Source organism: Ammodytes marinus, assembly GCF_949987685.1.
Source record: "Ammodytes marinus genome assembly, chromosome: 1".
NCBI classification, from domain to species: domain Eukaryota; kingdom Metazoa; phylum Chordata; class Actinopteri; order Uranoscopiformes; family Ammodytidae; genus Ammodytes; species Ammodytes marinus.
The window spans coordinates 29,627,852-29,651,817 of NC_137230.1; the positions used below are offsets into that span (position 1 = coordinate 29,627,852).

General features: G+C 42.1%; 1 protein-coding gene across 1 annotated transcript in view; it reads left to right on the forward strand.

The window, feature by feature from the left end:
• LOC307270509 (protein kinase C-binding protein NELL1-like) overlaps positions 1-23,966 on the forward strand; it is a gene marked incomplete at its 3' end in the record, with an annotated part of 185,522 nt that overhangs the window by 75,255 nt on the left and 86,301 nt on the right. The window contains exons 11-12 of the mRNA XM_080053488.1: positions 1,162-1,261; positions 4,157-4,285. Of these exons, the coding sequence (XP_079909614.1) occupies positions 1,162-1,261; positions 4,157-4,285 (229 nt within the window). The remainder of the gene's footprint in view (positions 1-1,161; positions 1,262-4,156; positions 4,286-23,966) is intronic.

Consider the following 23,966-nt stretch of genomic DNA (forward strand, 5'->3'; position numbering starts at 1 on the left):
CAAACTGCCGGCAAGCATAATGCATTTTTTTCCAAGAGCTGTGTCACTCTTACTTTTTGCGATATTTTCAAATGATACGTTTCCGACTGGCAAAATGTAGCTCCATAAACAGGCCATATATGCGGGAGCAGATAACTGTAAAACGATATATTTACTGTTAAAAGAATAAACAAGGTTACACTAAGAATGCTTTACTGGGTTGTAAAACAAGGAGGTTATGATATTTAAAAAATAAATAAAAATCAACACAACTTTGTTTTCTTGAGATACATTTTGAGTCAATGATTATTTCCTCTTCCTCTTATTTCCTCGTAGGCTACATCAATTTTTTTGTGTCATGATCCCAATCCACATCTTAAAAGGCTGGGTATCTGCCAATAAGTAGCTTAATCTGATACTTACATCTGATTTTAATTAAATATGTGTCTGGCATATTAAAAATAACAGCTGCACTTCATCTGACACCTCTTATTTATGCCATTATTAAAACATATTGTATTTGTAAGCTTAAATAACTAATATAACGTGATTACAACCCTCTATAGAGAAGACTTACCACTCTGTTGGAGTAGTTGGGACTACATACATGGTTGTACAATGGTGTTGCAGGGTGAAAGTCCGTAAGAACGATCTTCAGCTGAGTACAGACACTAGCTTATGAAGAACACACACAAACAGACAAATGAAATGTTGGCCTGTCATCAAGTTACTCATAGTATTAGTTCTAATTAAACTGACCTGCTGCCGCTTGTCACCGCTACATGTTTGACACAGTGATCTTTGCTAATGATAATTTGCGTCGGAGCTTAGCAAATTGGTGCACCCAAATCATTTTTCACATTCACACACATTAATTTTCAATCACACATACAGCAGAGTACCGCACTGTAGAGCCCAGCCTCTGTACAGGAGAGCAGTGCTGCAACACTAGCATGCTAAGGTGGACAAAGCACAATTGAATACAGTAAAAAGGCTGGATGGGCTCTGTAGTGTCATGTTTTTAAGGAAACTGCATGGTCACCCAAAGACTACTAATGTGCCAACTGTTTGTTTTCTATTTTAGGATTGTATGCATCTCTTCGACATGAATGCATACACCTTCACACGTTTAACCCCAACTTTTTAAATCTTAATGCTTTCCCTCCTGTCCTGTCTTTCCAGAATGGCCTGATGGTGAAAGTCACAGAAACGTGTCCGGAGCTCAACTGCACCATCGCTGAGCAGATCCTACCAGATGGCAGATGCTGCAATGTTTGTCGAGGTGTGTGTCTCTTCTTAATCACTCTCTCTGTGGACGTGTACACGCACCAATCCCCCTGCCACCATGAGGCTACAGCAGGATACTTATTCAGCCTGCGCCTTAGAAATCATTCTGTTCCCTCTCACGTTTCCATCAAGTATGAATGCTTTTTTTTGGCCCGGGATACCTATCAGAGCACAGATTGTTCTGTCTGTTATAGAGCGCCTGCTATGCCAATTTGCTTGTTCCCCCGCCGCTTTGGCAGCAAGGTACTACAGTGTAAATGGCCACCGGTAATTCAGTAAATACATAGAATAAACAACCCGTAGGAGGTCATAATGAAAGAAAATAACCTGTGACGTGATTCTGAGCGAGGGGAAATTGCTCCTCTCGTTTAGTTTAGATAAGCAGCATGCCTCCGTCTCAGCGTGTTTATAGAAAGATGTAGATGAAAAGACAGCGCAGAGGGAGAGGAAAGGTTAATAATGTAATGAGAAGACAAGGTTAGGAGAGGAGAGGGAAGGAAACATTAAAGGTCACATATTCTGCCCATTTCCAGGTTCAAAATTGTAATTTGCGGTTGCCACTAGAAACGGTTTTCATGGTGGTATACTGTCCAATTATATTTCTCCCATGTGCCATTACTGAATCTCTTCCTCTCAGTGTCTGTCTGAAACGCTCCGTTTTAGATACTGTCTCTTTAAGTCCCGCCTTCCAAAAAGTACTAGAAGTGTAGTGCTTAGTTAGGTTGTTAATGAGGGGGCTTGGCTTCCCCCCTATGCCATCATAAGGGGAGAGACATCTGGATTTTCTTTTTTATAGTTATTTATTTATCTTTTATACTTGGGAGTCTCTAGTCAACTCTGTGACGCATATTAATGTTTGGAAAAACATAACAATTTGCATTTTGAATAATAGGTGACCTACAAGTCTTTGATCATAAGAGAAAAGGAAGATGAGAAATAAGTTAAAGGAGAGGATAATACCTTATATATTGAGAGAGGAATAACTGAAAAGCGAAAGATGAAGTGAGAGGGCAGGAGAGCAAAGATAGAGGGAAGATGGGAGAGGAAGATTCAAATGAAGGAAAGATAAGACTTGAATGCATTGTGTTGAGAAAAAGAAAAATGGGACCGATAGTAGGGAAGTGGGAGGAAGGGAAGGTCTATACTATAGAAGAAAGGACAGCAAACGAGGAGAGAGGTGTTGGCGAGAGGAGGGTTTATACAGTAAGAGCTAACAAAGATTAAAGACACTCTTCCCTACAGCCCTATCTCTCTCTCTCACACACACACACACGGTCGCTAAAACTCTGAGCCGGTCATTATTTGCAGACCATACCCTGACCTCTTCTCCACTGTGTGTGAATCAGTGCTTTGTGACCACACACACACTGTGTGTTTGTGTCTCACTGTCGAGTCCTCAAAGGCACACTGGCTCTGCTCAATTGGTAATTACACAATATTCCCAGACTGTTCATACCCCTCTGTTTCACTGAAATAGAAAAAAAATAAAGAATTCTACAACAAGGAGACTGTGTGTGTGTGCGTGTGTGTGTGTGTGTGTGCGCGCGTGTGTGTGTGCGCGCTTATGAGTGTCTCAATCACAGCTGCAATATCTTTTTCCCTCCCTTTAGTGATGTCTTTGGAGCAGATCTACTGTACTAAAAATCTAAGCAAATGCATGCACACAATCACGTGTGTGCCATTGTACATGCGTACACCCCCTTATGTGGGGTGCTACCGAAGAGGGTGGATGGGGAGGGGGAGGGGGGTGGGGTAGAATAATGCAGTCGCAGCTCTTTCCTCAGTAATGGCTCCCCAGGCTCCCTGCCTCTCAGGGCTTTTATGTGCAGCCAGCCTGGCTTTCATTACAGGATATGATGGGCTACATCAGTTCATAGTTACCGAGCAAGAAGACAATCATCTCTCTGTCTGTCCTCTGCTTCCTTATTCGTCAGACTGATTCTCACTGCGTCTGTCTATCCATCTACTCACCTTTCTAAACATATGCAGGATTTCGGTCCGATTTGGTTTAACATTGACAAATGATTGGTCATTTGGTACACATGCATTGACTGGGGGAAATCTGCCATTCACCACCACCAACCACCACCACTATAAGGGTTTACAATTGGCGTTTTAATCACACTCATTCATATTTTCTCCCCAACAGAGTAACATGAGTTGTTTGAAAAAATGTTTATTACCTCCCTAAATCATGATTATTCATTTTTCATATGTGTTTTCCTGTTTATATGTGTTGGGTTGATTAGATTTGTATTTATTTATTTTTTGATCGTGCAATATTGTGGAATATCAGTCAAACTGCTCATTCGTTATCCATTGTAAGAACGAGGTGCATCTGTCTTTGCAAATCAACCCTCCATATGCTCTCATTCCCTGCCACACTATTATCTCCTCATAGAGGCAGAAGCAGCCTATGGAGTGTTTTATTTCAGAAGTGTTATGAATGATTTTTCTACGTACTCTTATTTTGAAACTTCTGTGTTGGAGGTGCAGCTGTCATGTCTTGCCGACCCATTTTATAACCGACAGAGTCAGCATCTTGTGGGCTGTCCCTTCACCTGAACCACACACTGTCATCTGTGCTACAGAGCTGCATACTACTGACTCTTTGGCTGGATGCAACAGGTTTTTCTGTTTATGAAAGTCAAAACTTTTGTTATTGCACCATATTTATTGCAGTGCTAAACTTTATACTGCAGGCCCTTTGTCTTCCACAGTATTGTGGGGGCGACAGGGAACAAGGTTGCTATGTTTGTGCATTTGTCTGATTTTATCTCTGTGTGCGGTTGTGTTTTGTGTGTGTGCCCGTACTCAACTTTTCACTGCCTTGAGTGAGCAACTTTTAAGACCAAAGTAAATCGAGGCTTCCTTTGTCCCTGTCTTCCAGGTTATGACTTCTGCGCAGAGGGACTCATTTGTGGAGAAAACTCTGAGTGTAAAAACCGGAATACTAAATCAGAGTGTGAATGCAACAGCGGCTATGCCTCCATCCATGGGGATTCTACGTACTGCGAAGGTAGGACTGCTATTCTGTAGCGTGCTGAGGCCGAGCTGGGGTCATGTCACCGGCTCATAGTGTCTACTGTCTTGGGATGTTGAAAGCAGCATGCATGTGTGGCAGTGTGTCAGTGTTGAATTCATCATCCCCATTTTAGGAGCTCACTGTGGGCCACAGAGTGACATTTGCAATGAGCTAATATCATGAGTCTGTGACATGATACTGTACATGGCTAACAGTGGACCAATGAGTGCCATGTATAAGCAGTGTGGTCGGCTATGACCAAACATGGTTATCGAATGACAATGCAGTTAGACCTTTATTTTGGTGTGATCAGCATTGAGCTCTAGCTGTATTTTAGGTTACTTTGGGAAAAGAGTGTATGCCAAATAAATCTGATTAAATCCCATGCCTTTAGGGTTATAATGAAACTTGTACTCAAGATTTTTTTATTTTTGTTACTTAAATCAAAGTTCTGGTAAGATTTAAACTTCACTTTTAATAGAAAAGCTTCTGTTATACTCTTTGGAACTTGAGGTCCATAGAGTACATGTTTGGCCCATGTGCCATCTTTAGTGGTTTTAATCTTGAACTGGTGTTCATTATTGTAGGGCGTGCTTCCCTTTACCTGGAATATACAGTATATACAAATATATATGAAAACAACAAACATAAAAATGTCATTGCCAGTAGTGTTATGGTGCTCACGGAATGCTGATTGTTGTACTTATCCCACTGTGTGTGTGTGTGTGTGTGTGTGTGTGTGTGTGTGTGTGTGTGTGTGTGTGTGTTGGGGGGCCCAGTGTACTTGTGTTGGAGCTAATGGCCTTATTTGATTAAGAGGCTTGGGAGCAGCAATCGTCGGATTTGAAGGATTTGCTGGATGTTTCGGTTGCAGTTGTCTTTGGGTAGGAGACCACAGCACACTGAATTCACTAAACACGCAGAGAGCCGGTTTAGCCACAAGCCCTCCAAGTCCGTCTGCTTCTATTTGATCTGCATGGTAAAAGAGGTTTACCCAGAGCTCCTCTCCAATCCACAACAGGCCCTACGCCATATGAGCCAGGGCTGGGAAACGCTGATTGTTAGATCAACTATGTAAATCGTGACGCTCCATTATTGGCAATGGCAGCGTTATCCATGTTTAGGGGGGTTGCTCCCTAAAGGCAGCTGAAAGTATTGTAAATGGATAAGCTGGAATCCTTCTGTACAATATGGTGATATTCACTTAACTCTTATACCTCCAATTTAAATTGGCTAAGGGGTGACCTGTTTTACACAGCAGACTGGGCTAATCCCTTTCGTTTTTGTTGTTTTATTTGAGTCATAAACAAAGCCCAGAAGTCTGTCGGGGTTGTCGCTGATATCCTAATAGTTGTTTTACAGACCCAAATTAATTTCCTCTCGCTGTATTTTATAAACAGGCGGCCGTGTCTGGCTGTGGCTCCAAGCTGTTATTCAATTAGATCATTTTATCCTCATAAAGTCTTTAATGTGCAGCAGAATGATTGAATATGAGATTATTTACTTGCCATCGGAGGGTTATTTGAATAGAAACTGGAGGGTTTTGAAGAGCCCGGCCTGAGCCTTCTGTATTGCATTCAGTCACCTTGTGAAGCCATAATTAGTCCCGTTTTATGAACTGAATACCTAATTATTCTCAATGGGATATTTGGCTGGGATATGGCCTGTGATGCGTCAAAAATTTGGAGATGTGTTGAATGAGGCACACCGCCTCTTTTTTCCCGAGAGTAAGAGTTTTGTTCATCACTTGAAGTGTATTTATTAACTTTATAAATAACTATGTTAGGCTTGGATTAATGAATATATACTTTGAACCATAGGTTCCATTTAGTGGCAGTTATATTGTGTATATGTGATCAAGAGGTCTTGAGTTTGTTGCTGTTGGGACAACACAAGGAGCTGATCTGCACAATAGAAAGTCATGCTGAAATAGCTACAAGCAGTTCCCCTTTGGATTCTGGATAGCTTTTACTCCAAATGTACTTGATCATGAACTGAATATTTGTACATGTATTTATCGACAACTGAGTAGACACACTTTACTGAGACGTTGGGTTGATATCAGCAGAAGCCTATGTGTACAGTGATTCTGCATCACATTTGACTGATGAAGAGGTGTGATTTCTGTTTAAAAAAATCCTCATGGCCGGGGTCTGTCTGCCGCTGCATCTATGACGCAGGCCAGATGTCAACACCCACCAAGAGAATGTGGTGGACATATTAATATTTAAAGCCATCTGCTTGATCCCAGAGAGATCCTAAATGTGCCTGTACAGTATCTCACAAAAGTGAGTACACCCCTAACATTTCTTCAAATATTTCATTATATCTTTCCATGCGACAACACTGAATAAATGACACTTTGATACAATGTCAAGTAGTCAGTGTACAGCTTGTATAACAGTGTAAATTTACTGTCCCCTCAAAATAACTCGACACACAGCCATTAATGTCTAAACTGTTGGCAACAAAAGTGAGTACACCCCTAAGAAAAAATGTCCAAATTGGGCCCAAAGTGTCAATATTTTGTTTTGCCATCATTATTTTCTAGCACTGCCTTAACCCTCTTGGGCATGTAGTTCACTAGAGCTTCACAGGTTGCAACTGGAACCCTCTTCTACCCATTCATGACGACATCAAGGAGCTGGTGGATATTAGAGTCCTTGCGCTCCTCCATCTCCCGTTTGAGGATGCCCCAAAGATGCTCAATAGGGTTTAAGACTGGAGATATGCTTGGCCAGTCCATAACCTTTACCCTCAGCTTCTTTAGCAAGCCAGTGGTCGTTCGGAGGGGTGTTTGGGGTCGTTATCATGTTGCAGTACTGCCCTGCGGCCCAGTTTATGAAGGGAGGGGATCATGCTCTGCTTCAGTATGTCACAGTACATGTTAGAATTCAATGAACTGTAGATCCCCAGTGCTGGCAGCACTCATGCAGCCCCAGACCATGACACTCCAACCACCATGCTTGACTCTAGGCAAGACACACTTGTCTTTGTACTCCTCACCTGGTTGCCGCTCCACACTCTTAACATCATCTGAACCAAATAAATGTATTTTGGTCTCATCAGACCACAGGACATGGTTGCAGTAATCCATGTCCGTAGTCTGTTTGTCTTCAGCAAACTTTTTGTGGGGTTTCTTGTGCATCATCTTTAGAATAGGCTTCCTTCTGGGATGACAGCCATGCAGACCAGTATGATGCAGAGTGTGGCGTATGGTCTGAGCACTGACATGTTGACCCCCCACCCCTTCAAGCCCTTCAGCAATGCTGGCAGCACTCATACGTCTATTTTCCAAAGCCAACCTCTGTGTATGACGCTGACCACGTGCACTCAACCTTCGTAAACTGGGCCGCAGGGTGGTATTGCAACATGATAACGACCCCAAACACACCTCCAAGACGACCAGTGGCTTGCTAAAAAAGCTGAGGGTAAAGGTTATGGCCTGGCCAAGCATGTCTTCAGACCTAAACCCTATTGAGCATCTTTGGGGCATCCTCAAACAGAAGGTGGAGGAGCGCAAGGTCTTTAATATCCACCAGCTCTGTGATGCTGTCATAAATGGGTGGAAGAGGGTTCCAGTTGCAACCTGTGAAGCTCTAGTGAACTACATGCCCAAGAGGGTTAAGGCAGTGCTGGAAAATAATGGTGGCCAGTGGCCACACAAAATATTTACACTTTGGGCCCAATTTGTAAATTTTTTCTAAGGGGTGTACTCACTTTTGTTGCCAGCAGTTTAGACATTAATGGCTGTGTGTCGAGTTATTTTAAGGGGACAGTACATTTACACTGTTATACAAGCTGTACACTGACTACTTTACATTGTATCAAAGTGTCATTTATTCAGTGTTGTTCCATGGAAAGATATAAAGAAAAATGTGAAGAAATGTGAGGGGTGTACTCACTTTTGTGAGATACTGTATATGCAGAATATGCACACATTTAGAAACATAGACACAGCTCATGAAGGTTTCTGCCTTGCTTGCCTCCCACCAAGGCCTGGGTGAGGTATGGACTCAATTGTAATGTATCACTGTATCGATATTATCCGTATAATATTGTCTGACGTCTTTCTAGATAGGCAATCAGTCCAGTTTGAGGCATTGTTTTGCATTCTGGATGTTAGGATAGCTGCTCCTTCTCCTTCTAGAATAGGAAATATTTGATATCTGATTTCTTATCAGGAAGCAGTGGATTCTATTAATTGGCCTTGTCGACACTCAGCAACTCAAAGGCTCCAACTGAGCTTAATGCTGGCTCTGCCCCATAGCAACAGCATGGACATAAAAAACATAATGGGCAGGCAATGACATGGCCTAAAGGCCCAATTCTGGAACCAAATGATTATTGTACATGTATATGCATGCATACTTACATTATATAGATACTGTAGCTGAGCCCATTTATAAGTACATAGTGAAACAGAACTAGCTTGGGATCAAAGATGTTAAGAGATGTGTGATAGGAATTATCTGAACGCTGTCAGACCGATCTTAAAGCACTGAATACTATTTATAAAAGAAACATTGATCCTGTTTGTTGTGTTCTCTTATCATAGGCGTGTTATCCTCATCAACTCTTGTTTATGTTGTCAGTTGTATCTTTCGCATTCTGGCAGACCTACTGTATGTTGCTGTTGTTTTGCTGAAAGCTTGTTAATAGTACCCTAAAGAAGTGTGTTGTTGTCCCATTGAAACTCATTTGTTTGAGCCCACCAACAATGAATCTCCATATGCAGAAAGTGTCACACCGGCTGATGTTGAGAATAGTTGCATCAGCTGAGGACAAACAACATAATTCCCTGTTTCCTTGCCGAGTGCCGCAGGGACCCTCCTCTCAAATGGTTAGTTGTTACCATCGTGGCTGCTCTGTATAGTTTATTCCCCACGGCGGGTTGAAATCCCAGCATGAATGTAATGTTGAACCAAAGTGCACCTACACAGTGCACGCTTTCCCTTTCATTGCGTGTGGTCTCAGCTTTAGAATGGACCTCATTTCTTCAATATACCCAAACGATCTCCCACTCTGCAGGAAGCTTACTTTGTTCTTTCTTTTTCTTAAACAGCCTCTCTCAAGTGCCTCCTCTGTGCCTTTTCTTTCTCCTCCATGTTTCAAATTAAAGCCTCTATCACTGCATCGCCTCCTTGGGAGAGTGCAGCATTGATAGCAGCATTGGCTCCTATTGTGTCTTCAGCAGCTCGTATGTGAAACTCGTACACCGACTGGCCCTTGTTTTTGCATATAAAGGTGGATTATCCTATGTTACATTTACTCGTATAAGTTAACATTAGCATTTGATGAGACGTGCTGAAACCTTTCTACTACTTCACATTGCTGTACCAGTCATTGAATATAGGGCTGAATTCCTCTTCTGCAGTTCTTACTTGGCCCACAGACAACTGTATTTTTTTCTCTCTCCCTGTTATGGTTAATAAGATTAGAGCCCAGTGTGAGGCCGACACATGAAATCTAACAGGGCTATTTCTGTTTGTTCAGCTCGCTTTCATTTAGCTCAGAGGCGACAAACTCCCTGGGTTCAGAGTGACTGACTCTCTGATGTGTGTGTGTGTGTGTGTGTGTGTGTGGAGGCACTTTATGGATGACCCTGATCTCAAGTCAATCTCTGCTGACACCACAGCAGTTTTCAAACTTTTCCTCTCTTCTTTGCTCCCTCTCTCTCTCTCTCTCCAGCTTTCAACACTAACCGATAACATGCCGTGACTTCTGTGCTAATAGCACCACAGTTGCTGCAACTGGAGGCGCTTGAAGTGACTTCTTATATCTGGATTGATGTGTCGCCATATTTCTTGACAGATTCTCGGTGGAGGCAAGAGGCAATTAATTAAATTGTCCGTGTGGCCCGTTTTCATACTTCACGTTGAGAAGAAAAAAGCTAATATTTGAGTAAAGACAAAGACAAGAGAAAATTATCAAACAGTAAAACATGATGGGAGTGTTCAGTGCACATGTCTTGTGCAGCTGCAGCATTTTGAAAAAGAAAAGTGATGTTTTTCTCACGGCAATGGATTTGCTTTAATAAGATTAATTGCGTGTATGGGTCATCTTAAAAACTGTAGCCAAAATGCGTTGATTACATCCAGCTGCATTCATTGAAAATAAGCTTGATTTGAAATCAAATGAGCTGGATTGAAATCACTTCCGAGCTTACTATTACTGCTAACAGTTGATGAAGCCACCTCAGTCTGAGATGTGTCAATGCAGTGGTTTACATTATATCTAAAGAGCCGGTTTAGGAATAAATTTGTTGGCGCCGAAACAATTTATTTATTTCCAAAACTTTCACCTAAATAAACTTCCTTTTTAGGGACATTTATGTCTACCCCATTAGAGTGTAGCTGAATAGACTTTTGATGTGGATATGTGGAGGCATTAAAAGATTCAAGAAAGAAAAAGAAAGGTTCAACATATACACATATTTGCAGACTCACAGCGTCTCTATATAATGTAACAGACCTCATTGCTTGGAGATCATTTCCTGAAAACTATTAATAGGGAGTTCTAACATTTCATTTTCAATGATGTTTGCCCTGCAGTCTAAATTGCATTTACCAACGTTGTACTGGGATGGCTGCAGAAACCTCAAATGAAACAATTAAACTAGCTAGATTTCACCAGCATTTTTTTTAATTTGTTTTGTTATTTGGGAGAACTGACCCTTTACATGTAATTTTTTTGGTTTTCCTGTCACTTTTTTCCCGAAGTTATTTTCTTGTAGGCTTTGGTTGCTGATTCAGTACATGCTTCCCATACATTGTGTCCTCACGTCATTAGCCTGGTTAACTGAGATGGTCACTGCTGATAATGTTGTATCCATACCTCATACATCCGCGATTTAGGAAGTAATTTGTGAAGGATTTAACCTATCTTGTGTCTGCATGTTGCTGAGGCCGATAGCAGTAGCTGTTATCATATGTTAGCAGATGAGCCGAGATGAGCTGGGCATTTGGCTTCTGTGTGTTACCCACCGATACAGTGACTGACAGATAGACAGGCTGGGAGATTTATAGTGGTGGGAGGGCCGCAGCTACAAACAGACATAAACAGACCCCTGCAGTGAGAAATGGCAGGAATCATATTCAAAGAGCTTGGAAGCGAGCTAATCAAGGGCAGCGTCTGCCCACAGAGCTTCCAGTAGGATTGTAAGTGTGTAAGTACAAATGGTTGTGTGTGTGTGTGTGTGTGTGTGTGTGTGTGCACGCTTGGTGAGAAGCTACCCTGAGTTTTCAGATAAGCTTAGGAAAGAACCATGTGCCTCCACCTGCCCTTACGCTACGGCTAATCCGCTAAAACTAACAGCTTCTGCTTACTTTACCCACTATATCTGTTCACACCTACCAACACCAGGAGCGAGAGTGGAACCATGGAAATACACACCTTCAAATGTGTCAAGGAGATTTTACTCATCCTGTACCACTTCACTGTCGAGTCACTGCTATTAAGGCTCTCAAAGCGGGCTCTGATGAGTGCTAATGTGATGTGCACCGAGAGGCGTACTTCAAAAAAGAATGTGACTTATTGATTGGGAGCAGTTTTGGATAATTGTCATTTGTCCTTACTCTGCCTGCAATGAAGGGAGTGGTGGTGTGCGTCTGTCTTCTAGCGTAGCATCGGCTTGGAGAGCTGCTGGCTGAATTGGCTCTCACTCAGTGGCATTAAAGAGTAATTGGCTGTGTTTGCACTTCTACAAATCAATCAGCCTTCTCTGTGGGCACTCTGCCTCCGCCATGTTGAAACAAGGATATAATGACGGGCAACGATTGAGCAACAGCTTCTGTTTCTCCTTACACCTGTATATTTAAAATAAGAAAGGGGTCCGGTTGGGCTTATAGCGTAGCGAAGAGAGATGCATAGAAGACAGACAGGCAGTAAGTAAGGTTGATAAAGAAAAGGACAAGCTAAGAGGCAGCTGTACATGCCTACATGTACCAACAACCTCATCTGAGCTGTGTCCGTCTGAACTGTTATATGAAATTCTAGGTAGTATGGTCTAGATATGGTTGAAGATATATTTGTATGATATATATATTTATATATATATATATATATATATTTGTATGATATTTGTCAGATTTTATTGCCTAAAGGACAAACATTCAATCCCCTAACCAGCGGATTAGATTGTTTATTTTTTCTTCTGTGCAGCTTCCAGGTGGGAATTCATGCGACTGTGTGAGTGCAGAGGTGGGAGTTATTGCAAAAGAGAGCACGGTTCAATTCAATTACAGCAGCCGGAATTTTGCGTACACATGTTCCATTGTATCATTGTGCTCAACCAAGTCAATTGCTGAGATCTAAGAGGCACCAGCATCACTTAAAAGCAGTCAGGCTGGGCAAGAAACACAAACAGCCAGACACGTATGTGGGTTTCAAACAAACACCCAGGTTAGCCAAGCTTATTCAGAGGAGAAGAGAAAAGTAAACTGCTTGTTTAATACACCAATCACAGTTCACAGACCGGATTAGGCAATTGTTGTTATTATAACTGATGGCCAAAGCTACCAAAAAGAGGTCCCATTGTAATTAACTGTATGATAATTATGCCTAATACAAGTTATAAAACAAGCAACTTTACTGCTAACAGCAGACAGACAGTTAGGGGGGATACAAACAAAATAAACTACTGCTCAGACAAAGACCTATACAAGGGAGAACAGTGCTGGAAAGTACATGCAGTGATTCGAGCTCTGTCCATGGTGCTGAAAGTCTGAGAGCGCAGGACAGCTTGTTCTATGATCAGTTTGTTGATTGACTCGGCCTACTGTGTGACACTAGCAGAGGTCTGCCAGAGTCACAGTGGGGAAGAACTCTGGTAAAAGGTCAGTGAAAGGACCTGTAATGAATTGCATTGATTTCACTGAACATGTGTGTGTGTGTGTGTGTGTGTGTGTGTGTGTGTGTGTGTGTGTGTGTGTGTGTGTGTGTACTGCTGTTGCTCTGAGTCCCTCCCCTCTCCTCCCTGTCCCACTTCTCAAACCCTCTTCTGGGTGACATCCATCCCTGCCATCTGCACCACACTGACTTGCATGTGTTCCAACACAGCCAACGCTGTCCTTGGCATCTCTCCGTTGCCCTCCCCTCATTCCTCATATGGTTATTCATCCCTGCTTATTTTCCATTCAATTTCCCTGACCATGTCTGAGCTGAAGGGGATTGGGGGTGGTAATCCTTGAGCCAAAGGGCTTGCTGGCTCGCTGCTCTGCATGGTCTATGGGCTAAAAGTGTGAACATTTGCATTGGTATCAAACCGGAACGCTCCAATGCAAGCCTGAAAAATGTGTTTGTTCCAAATAGCCCGGTGGGAGTGAATGTAGATTACCTAAAGGCTTGTTGTATTGAATTAGCATGGATTAGCGTTTTGCCCCTGAGTGTTTAGGACAATTTCCTCCTCAACTATTTCCATATTAGCCAGAGTGTGACACGAAAAAAACTAATTTTTTTAGAGACACATTTTAATTTAGCTTTAAATGACACATTTTAATTTTATGAGTATGTTTTTTTTCAACAAAGCTGAGGGCTTAGACATCTTAACACATTACATAGTTACAGACTAACCTCATTTTTAGAATGATGCAGTATTTGGACTTAACCAATGTGTTCCCGCCTTGCAGTGCTTTAGGATGCACGGACAAGCTCAAAGCAAACAAAACACTAACCAGTAGCTACAGCTCCATTTTGAGTGTGAATGAAACAAATGACCGGGCATTTATTTTATAGGCTTAAATTGCTATGTACTGTCACAGACATGCATTGATAGATGTTTAGTCTAAGCTTACTTGCCACATCCCCCACTGTCTTTGTGCCAATTCAGATGCCACCTCTTTTGAATGACGTGTCCTAAAAAAAAGGTGTCATCTTCAACACATTTTGGAGGAGTGAAGGGAAGAGTGAGACAGTCTATCCTCACCAAAACCTACACTAATGGTGCAGTTTTGGGATTTGCATCATCTTCTAAAGCTGAGAACTGAGTCTTAAAATAGGTTACACTTGAATTGCCAACACAGTGTCTATGCCAGTGAGTGAGGCAAGTCTCCTGATTCCTCAGTTTGAAGTAGAGGCTGTTGACAATTGACAAGTCTACCAGGTTACTCATCAATATGTACAAGTAACAAGTAACCAGTGATTTTGGAATACGCAGCCTATTCCAACTGGTAACGAAAGCGGAAGAAAGCATGTGTCTGATTTCCATTAAGTAACTATATCAGCTGCTTTTTCAGTAGTGATATATTGTATTGACCAGTGAAAGATTAGCACCTGCATACAATCAATGCATACACCAAACTACTGGTTGACATTTCATGACTTCATGAGTTAAAAGAAATGCTCAAATAAAGAATGGTGCGTGCATGGTGTGCAATGGATTTTGGGATACAGACATCTAAAAAGTATACTTCCGTTGTGCCCTTTAAAACTACTTGGACTTGGAGGGGGACATTAACATATTCAGTCTTACAAGGCAGATCTCTAAGGATTGAATTGGGCCACAGTTGCCATCTGAACATAGACAAGACAAAAATAAAAGTAAAATGAAAACAAGATCACTTAAGGTTATTTCCTGTGTGTTTTTGCATGAAGGTGAGATATAGCTCGGGTCGAGTTCGGAGACGGACAGACACTCCTCCCTAGGTCTTCCCCTTAGTCATTCCCAATCTGTTGATTATAGCAGAGACCGCAGGCACTAATGATCATGTTCCACAGGGTGGTAATGGCACAATTATGAAGATCGGTCATCTCCACTTAGCCCAGACAGTGTCCTTGGCCTTTTAGACACACACACACACACACACACACACACACACACACACACACACACACACACACACACACACACCACACAACTCTGAAGTCCCATTGAAATAAATTACTCACTTACACAAAGTTATACTGCATTTGACAAAGCTTTTTAAAAGACACGATTAGTATCCAATGCTGCACCAAGTGAATGCTCTAACTCTGATAATAAAAAACAAACATAACTATGTATCAACAGCATACTGTACAAATCATTATGACCAGCCCAAAGATACAGCAACAGCCAACAACCTTTTCTTAGTAACTGTCACAGCACTCATTTAATGCACCAGTGGAACCATGATGAGCTGTTACTTTAAAAAGGAAGCAGAGATGGTGCCACACACACACACCTCTACAGTATATGCATACTAAGGAGCGAAGGGTCAGTTTATCTAATTCAATGTAATTGCAGTGAGTAAAGAGTGGTCAGCTTTGAACAATTGTAATTGTGATAACCTGCTGTCATAGCTGTAGAGGGGAACTTTTTCCAGCTTTAGTTTGAGTTTACAGTTCAACTGCTGCAAGTACACGGCGATAAAGGAAAGCAACACCTATCATTTAGAACCGTGATTTATTTCTCGAAGCTGTTGCTATGAGACAATTAAAACCCTCTTTGAAGCTAAGCATACTTGATAAGTTTGACGTTGACATATCTGCAACTTCTTGCACTTTGCTATCGATACCAACAAGATGCCAAGCTTTTTCGAGTTGGAGACCTCCGTATAGCTGCACACTAGGTGAATCACTGTATGGTTGATTTAATGTGAGAAACGCATGGCCTTTTTCTTTTGGTTTCATAAGACTGCAGACACACGAGGATAAAAAAAGGATTAAAGTGAGAAAATGTAATAAAAACAAACAAAAAGTGAAGGAAAGATCACAGGTAATTCATAGTGTGAATAAAGCTAATTATCTTCGGGTCTGAAATATTGAGTGTTTCACCTCTTTCACTGAATTTCTACACATTTCCAGTTGCCTAGTGATTGATATATCATCATCTTTGCTTTAACAGTAAATCCAAAATGTCAGAAAATAGTGTTAAGCGAGAGTTTAATCGTTACATGTCAGGTGTTGAGCTTAGTGTTTTGAATATTGTAGAGTAAAGGTCGTCACACGGGAACACAAACACAAACCTGTCTCTTCTATTACATCTACACGCGGCCTCCCCACAAGGCTTTCTAAACATCGCCTTCCACCGGCTGGCAGATGGCTGCGTTGAAAGGTGGAGTGTTAACAAAGAGCAGCTGCTGGAGTTCTGATTTGACCTTCATGTGACGAACGTCCTGCAGTCGAGAGAGAGAGAGAGAGAGAGAGAGAGATAGAGAGAGAGAGAGCACACACTCTGTTTCAATGACATTGTAACATTATGAATTCTTGATTTTCTTATTTATTTTTGCCTACCTACACACCAACACTGTTACGCACATTCACACATGGAAGTTGCCCTGTAAGAGCCATTTTATAAAAAGCAACTTATTTTCCTACTTATACACTCTAATTGTGATGGGTATTAGCTAATTTCAACTGCAGGCTGATCTGATGGCCTCTAAGTCGGAGCATCTCTACTGTTGAAGTCTGGTTTAAGGCCCTTGCTCAAGGGCACCTCAGTAGTGATGATGAGGCTGGGGACAAGCACTGCTCATTTACTTTCTCAACCCAGATTTATCTGGGGAATCGAACCAGCAAACTCTGCGGATACTTTTCTAAACCTTGTATCCAGTATGTCTGGCTGGGTCCAGCTCAGTTCAGTGTCTTTACTAATATGTTTTTAACGCAGACATTCTCCATTGCAAATGCAGTGGGCAGCATGACTGAATATCTTTATAAAAAGCCAGAAAAGGCATCAAGATAAATTGCTCTAACTTTAATTAGGGGCCTCTCTAACATGAACAGTAACAGAACTGGAAGAAGAAGTGACTGAATGTCAGCGCTTCCATGTGAGGAGGAGGAGGAGGAGGTGTGCAGGCACGGAGAAAGCTGAGCGACTTGATACTTGAGCCCTGGGTTATTCACATGTTAGATCAGTTAATGAGTCAGACAGCCAGAGAGTAGATCCACTGCTTGGGAGCTGTTGACTTCATTAAGAACAGTAATGATGTGTAATGATGTGATAACGCTAAAGCCTGTCAGAGTGCAGCAGCAAGGTGTTGACACCCAACACCATTAACATGATGGCAGCAGGGCACCGTGCTATTTTTAGGGGCATATGCTATCTGTCGTAATGGCCGAGCTTGGGGTCAGCGATCGGCCTGACACAATGAATAATGCGCTGAGGGGGTTTTGTGTGCTGCTTCTTTCTCTTGATGACTTAATTGCACATAGTGTAGGGTAGTGACTTACATGTGTCAATATTTCACCTGCTCATAGTCAGGTCGGGTTACTGCTTACTCTCAGGAACTGTTTTAACCACAATAACCTTTCCAGGAACATTAAGAAACTCAGACACTTCTACTTATTTTGCTGTTGAGGAAACAAGATTTACAATACATGTACTGTTATTCTTAGGAAATAACTCCTGCTCTCCAAAATGTCCTTGCTCAAAGGGTTGTACTTTATCCCAGGAAGTAATGGGGCAGAGTTGCTGTGCAGACTGTCACTAATTGACCTAACACAAAGCCTTCTTAACTGCCACGACACATGCACATCTTTCCCTCAGACTGTTTCACAGAGTGCTGCAGGCTGCAATCGATATGGGGACTGAAATATGTGGCTTTTTAACTTTTCAGGTCTCCGCGGTCCAATATACATTAAGACCAACGTGATTATCCTGTATTGTTATTAAAACGTGCATCTCACACCAACCCATTGTGTTTTACTCTGTGATGAATGGAATTCTCAAGAGTCTTTTTTTGACCTAAAGTTTAAAGGTGGTTGGTGAGAGTCCAGAGAATTCTGCAAAGAAGGAAGAGATTAGACTTTCTGAATTGAACTGTGCTTCAGTGCCAAGGTTGGAAATGCTCTGTACTATAGAAAGATAAACTAACAGTTCCAAATGCAGTGAAAAGATTGAGTAAGATATTTGATATTGACACTCAAACAGACTCTGTTTTGTCTGCAGACATAAAGAAACGGAGCTCGCTCCACCTCGCTGACCATTATTAATCTCCTGTGAAATGGGAATAAAAAGTTTGCCTTCCTGATACTGCTTTATGGAGTGAGATATGAGGATCCAGCACAGTGCCTGCAGAATTGCTCCCAATTTAAACGTTCGGAGGGAAAACCAAATAACGCCCGTGGTTGTGACTGGCAGAAGGTTAAACACTCTCTTATCTGCAGACACAGGATATATAATAACAGAGGGATGCTCACATCACGTCGCCCCACCTGAGAGGCGGCTCTGTCTGCAAAGCCTCGGCAAAGGCAGCTATCAGGCTATTAATCACGGGCATAACAGCGCTGTGGCTGTCACATGGGCTCTGCTAATGCGTGTGCTCATGCACAGCTTCCATCAGACCAGCGCCGGATCAGTTCAAGGTTCACTCAGCCTTTAACTTTATGCGTCACCCCTGTTTAGCATTGCTTAACCCGACTTCCACCCTCGTTCATAGTCTCTCTATTGCTCTTTTCACCCAGCTATTATTAAAGGGATCGTACACACTTTATCTTGTTTGTGGACAAAATGTCTGGCAGTTTGGCTTTGAGTCAATGCATCTACAGTGTATACCCTTATTACTATTTCATTCTTTCAAAAGTTCTCACAAAACTTGGACTATTTTCCCTCTCACATTCACCACAAATTGTATTGACGTGATAAACAATGTGTAACATTAACACGCACCCTTATACAGTATTCAATACCTGTGAGCATTTGCACATTTTATCACTCTGTCCACTCCACACAATAGCACAGCTTTTTATCTTAAAGAACTTATGACCGCAAGTATCTCTCTTTTTATAATATATTTCACTGTTTTGTGTTATTCTCGACTTGCCTTATGCTTACAGCATGTTTATTGTTATGCACCTTCAGACCACATACCATGTTTGTATGCATGAACTTACCTGGCAATGAACCTTTTCTGATTCCGATTACATCTGTCTAAAACATGCTCTTGAATTGTATGCATTTTTGAAATGTGTAGTAAATCTTTGGTTATTACAGTAACAGTACAGTTACAGTATGTTCTCAGTTTAAGTGAATGTGGATAATAAAGCTACTGTGTGTTAATCATACTGTACTATATAGTTCATTTTTGCAGTCAGGTTGAAGTAATATTATTAACAAGCACAATGTGGCAAAACTGACAGCAGTTTTGTTTATCAAAGTGATAATTGATTGAGATGATAATTAACGAGAAGTGCTGTCGGCAGAATGTATTTATTCATGTCACTTAATCTTTCCAGGTCTAATTAGAGAGGTGGGAGCAGCTTACTTTCTTTTTGCAAATCATTAAACCTATTGTGTATTTCTGCCTTTGCCACTATTATTCTACAGACCCTGGAGAACTGCTGAATGTACCATTGTCAAGAAAATGTTGCACCTTTACACTCAAATTTCTACAGAGAGAGACACAGTTAAATAGTGAAGTACAAAATGTTTTTGTTTTTTTGTCATTATATGAGCTGAAATTCCCCGAATATCTCTGTGACATTGTGTAATATCTAAATTGAAATGTAGGGTGACAGACACATTTGGTTTCAAAAGGTGATCACTTTAATGAGTGTATTTTTTATATACATTTCCAAACGTCTGCAAAGTTACCAAATGATGACTTACTCATAAGAAATAAATAATTGTTATGTTTGTAACAGTACCATTGCAACACATCATTTACTCAATCCTATCTACAAGCATTTCCTCCAAACTGCAGAAAAAAGTTCTCAGTTCATTCCTGTAAAACTAAATTGTTCAGAGCAAATGTGATTATCATTTGACTCTTTCTGCATAGATACTATGGAACTGGATGGTTTAGCTTTTAAATATGAGGACCTTGAGGCCACTGTTTTTCATATCGCAATTCATAAAGTAATTTTAAAAAGCTGCTTAAATATGCAGTTAAGTTTGGAACCAATAGGAAAGCAGTTCCTGTGTTCAGTCATAGATGTTGTAACATTCTGATCAAGTTGGTATTGATGTTATTCAATGGAGTGAAGTAATAGAGGTACAACTGTAATGAATCAGTTTGTTAATATGCAAAATAGTGCTGTTTTTTTTAATAATCCTGTTTTTGTGTAAACATCCTGTTTTCAGAAAATCTTAGAACATTCCTTATACTGTTATGAATACTGGGGTACCGGGGCATAAAATTATCTTATGCAGGTATTTACACAATGTCTGGAATGGATGCTGGTGCATTCTCAACCTGAGTCACATGAAAGTGGTTGTTGGAATCTGTGCATATTTAATGCATCCCGATTCTAAAGAAGGTTTATCTTCAATTGCTGAGGTACAGTAACTAGAAAGAGTCCAACATTTAACCCATTGATGCCTGATGCTGCGCGACAGACAGGAGATAGTTTACATGTTGCGTCCCGCAGCACCAGGCATCAATGGGTAAAAGATAAACATAAACCATGCCTGCACCAGACGCACAACTCAAAACCTGGATGACAGAAACAAAGAGAAAAAAAACAGGATCAAAAGCAACTCAGAGACTAGTGCACATGTAAACATGTTCTTCTGCATCCATTGTTATATTCAAATGTGATTCCAGTTTGTCCTTCAGCTTCCAGTATACAGACCCATGGATTATTAACAAGTAATTCACCATATATGTGAGCACCTGTAAAGTAATGTCAGATACCAGGGATGTTGTAAGAGAGGATCTTAGCTGCAGATAACAAAATGGGTCGAGATGAGGTATCCATTTTCACAGCAGCCTGCCAGATAGAGGTAGGTAGATACTGTATGTATCCATTTATGATGCAAAATCATATTTTTCAGAGTCATTCGGTGTGATATCCCCTCTCAAGTTTTTAAATAAATGTTTAAGGTAGTCCAGTTTGAGAGACAGTAAAGAGCCTGCAGCACCTGCCACTGAAGAATGTTGATCCCCTCCTGAGTTGCTAGAGCAAAGCTGCTGCAAGGCACTCACTGAAATAATTCTGGGCAGTAACATGCTGCTTCTTGCTTTATGATTCCATATTCGATCTCTATTGTTTTAGAGACACTTAGAGGAATAGATATGGACGCCTTGGGTATGGTTTCATTTTTTTAACAGTCAATTCTGCCAATGTGATGGATAAATTCATCCATGTATGACAGTTCTCTTTTAGATTTTTTAAGGCTATTCAATATATATTATCTCAAAATATCGTATACTACTCGGGGACCATTTTAAAAAGACTCTTTAAGCAGCAAGTAACAGCATTCATATTGAAGAGAATTTGTCAAAGCTACCAGAAGCCTGACATTTGCTCACTCTTGGTTATCCAAGGCACACCCATAAGAAGGGGAAAAACACTAGCTTGGTGAAAACATTGAACAAACAAGTTGAGCCCTATCCATCAAAGACACTTTTCCATATATTCCAGCGAAAAAAAACAAGTAAGTGTAGTCACTTAGACACATATTCCATTGCTTCTATGCCACTCACTATAGCAGTTCCTCAAAGCGGTGAAGCAAAGTGTTTTTTGACATGTGCTGCAATAGACCGGCGACTTTCTTTTGCAGACCACGCACGCCCTCCTGCCGGCCGTGGCTCGATCTCTGGGAGCCACGTTTCTCATTTTCTCCACAAAGTAAGCTGGCAGGTGACCTAAACCCTGGGCGTCAGAGGCTGCAGTGGATGGCACCTCAGTCGACAGGGAAGGCTGTGTCACTGTGGGGGGTGAGGTCGGAGGTCCTTTGGATGTGGAGGCAGGTGGGACTCTCAAAGGAGAAGCTGGAGGCACTTTAAAAGGCGAGGCAGGCTGCAACATAAAGTTTTGCGGACCCGACCGGCGCGGACTGGACCCGATCTCGGCCAGGGACAGAATCAGCTGCTCCCTGAAGTTCTTCTGCGTCAGCACGGGCCGATTCTGCAGTCTGGACATCTCTTTGTGAAGGATGAAGGCATTCACGGTGGCAATATCCACAAAATGGTAAAAGAGAGTTTTGTACCATTTCCGGGTTTTATGGAGGACATTGTAGTAGCCAATGAGTGCGTCCGATAAGTCGACGCCCCCCATGTGCTGGTTGTAATCCTTGATGCAGCCCGGAATGGGCACCGGCCTCACCGTCCACTGTCCGTCTGTGTCTTTCATTTTGCGCTTTGCCATGTCGTTGCTGTATGCTTTGTGGATGGTGGAGCACATTGTGACCTCCCGGGTGTCCAACCACTTAACAAACAACAACTGCCCTTGTCTGATCCAGCGGATAGTTCCCCTCGGTGTTTTCTCTGTCATTTCATTCCTTTTCTTTTTGGGATAACCGGCTACGTTAGAACGGAGGGTGCCACACGCCCAGATTTTTCTCTGGAGTAGGTCAAGGAAAAGAGTCGGGCTGGTGTAAAAGTTGTCCACGTAGAGCTTGTATCCTCTGCCTAGAAAGGGAATGTTCAGTAGTCTCATGACGGCATCATAGCTATGGCCCTTCCCCGTGGGTTCGCGGTCTCTTCCCACGTACACAAAGAAGTTCAGGGTGTAGCCGCAACTCGAGTCCGCTAACACAAAAAGCTTAAAGCCCCATTTAGTCGGCTTTGTTTTAATGTACTGCTTAAACCCGATCCTCGCCCTGGTCGCCACCATGCGTTCGTCTATGGAGATATGCTGGTAGGGGTGGAAAAAAGTGTGGCAGGCCTCCAAGATCTGCCCGTATAGTGGCTTTACCTTGCATAGTCTATCATACCCCTGCGTCCCTTTCTTGGCGTCATTGGCCGCCTCGACTTTGGGATCGTTCATGTGCAGACTGCGTGAGATGGTGAGGAAGCGTCTGCAGGGCATGACTGAGGCGGGGAATGGCAGGCTAAACAGCTTGGAGCCCCTCCAGAACTCCTTCAGTGTTTTGAGTGGGACAAGACCCATGTAGAGGACCAGGCAGATGAAAGAGTGCATATCCGCTACCGTGACGGGCACCCAGCTTTCCTTGTGGCCGTGGTATTTCCTTCTACCATAGGCGTTGGTGTTTTTCACCAATGTGTTGATAACCGTGGTGGAGAAGAAGTGCTGGAACAGTTCCAGTGGGGTGTAATGGCCGGTCCTGTCGAGCTGCGGCCCCGTGTCCCTCTCTGGTCTGAAGCGCGGCTGAGGAGGCTCCAAGTCTTCCTCGTCAACGTTACGCCACCGGTCTTCATCGTCTTCCGTTCCGTTCTCTCCATCTCTCAAAATTCGTCTTCGTGCTGGCGTCTTTATGCTTAGATTTTTCCTGCTGCTTGGGCTGTAGAATGTCTTGCCATTATTGGTGGAGGGGGTGTCTTTTTTGGATGTAGATCCATAGTTGATTTTCTTCCCGCGGGGACTCTGTCTCAACCTCTTGGATGGGGATTCCAGGGCCGATGATGACACTGGAGAAGCCAGGCCAGGACCAGAGCGGACATGTTTCCCTGAGGTTTTCCCCTCTGTGGGCGTAGTACCATCCCCCTCCTCCTCTGAACTGTCTTCATCAGTGAAGTCTTTGAGTCTGTAAATGGAGCAGATAGCTAAGGATTAATGATGTAGTAGGTAATGCCTTTCATTTGGAATAATGGATGTGAACAGGTGTTGTGTTAATTGAAATTTCTTTCAACAAAACCATGCCTCACTAACAAGAGTGATAGAGAATCAAACAGTGAATAAACTAAGTCTAAGTTATCTCAAAGAAGGTCAACAACAAGAATGAGGGCAGACCTATGAATCACAAAATGGCAATGATACAATTATTTCATTGCTACCACTTTAATATTATGATAGTAGTAATACGGTGTGAATGCCAGTAAGTCATTAGGGATAAGGAGTCCTGGGGAGT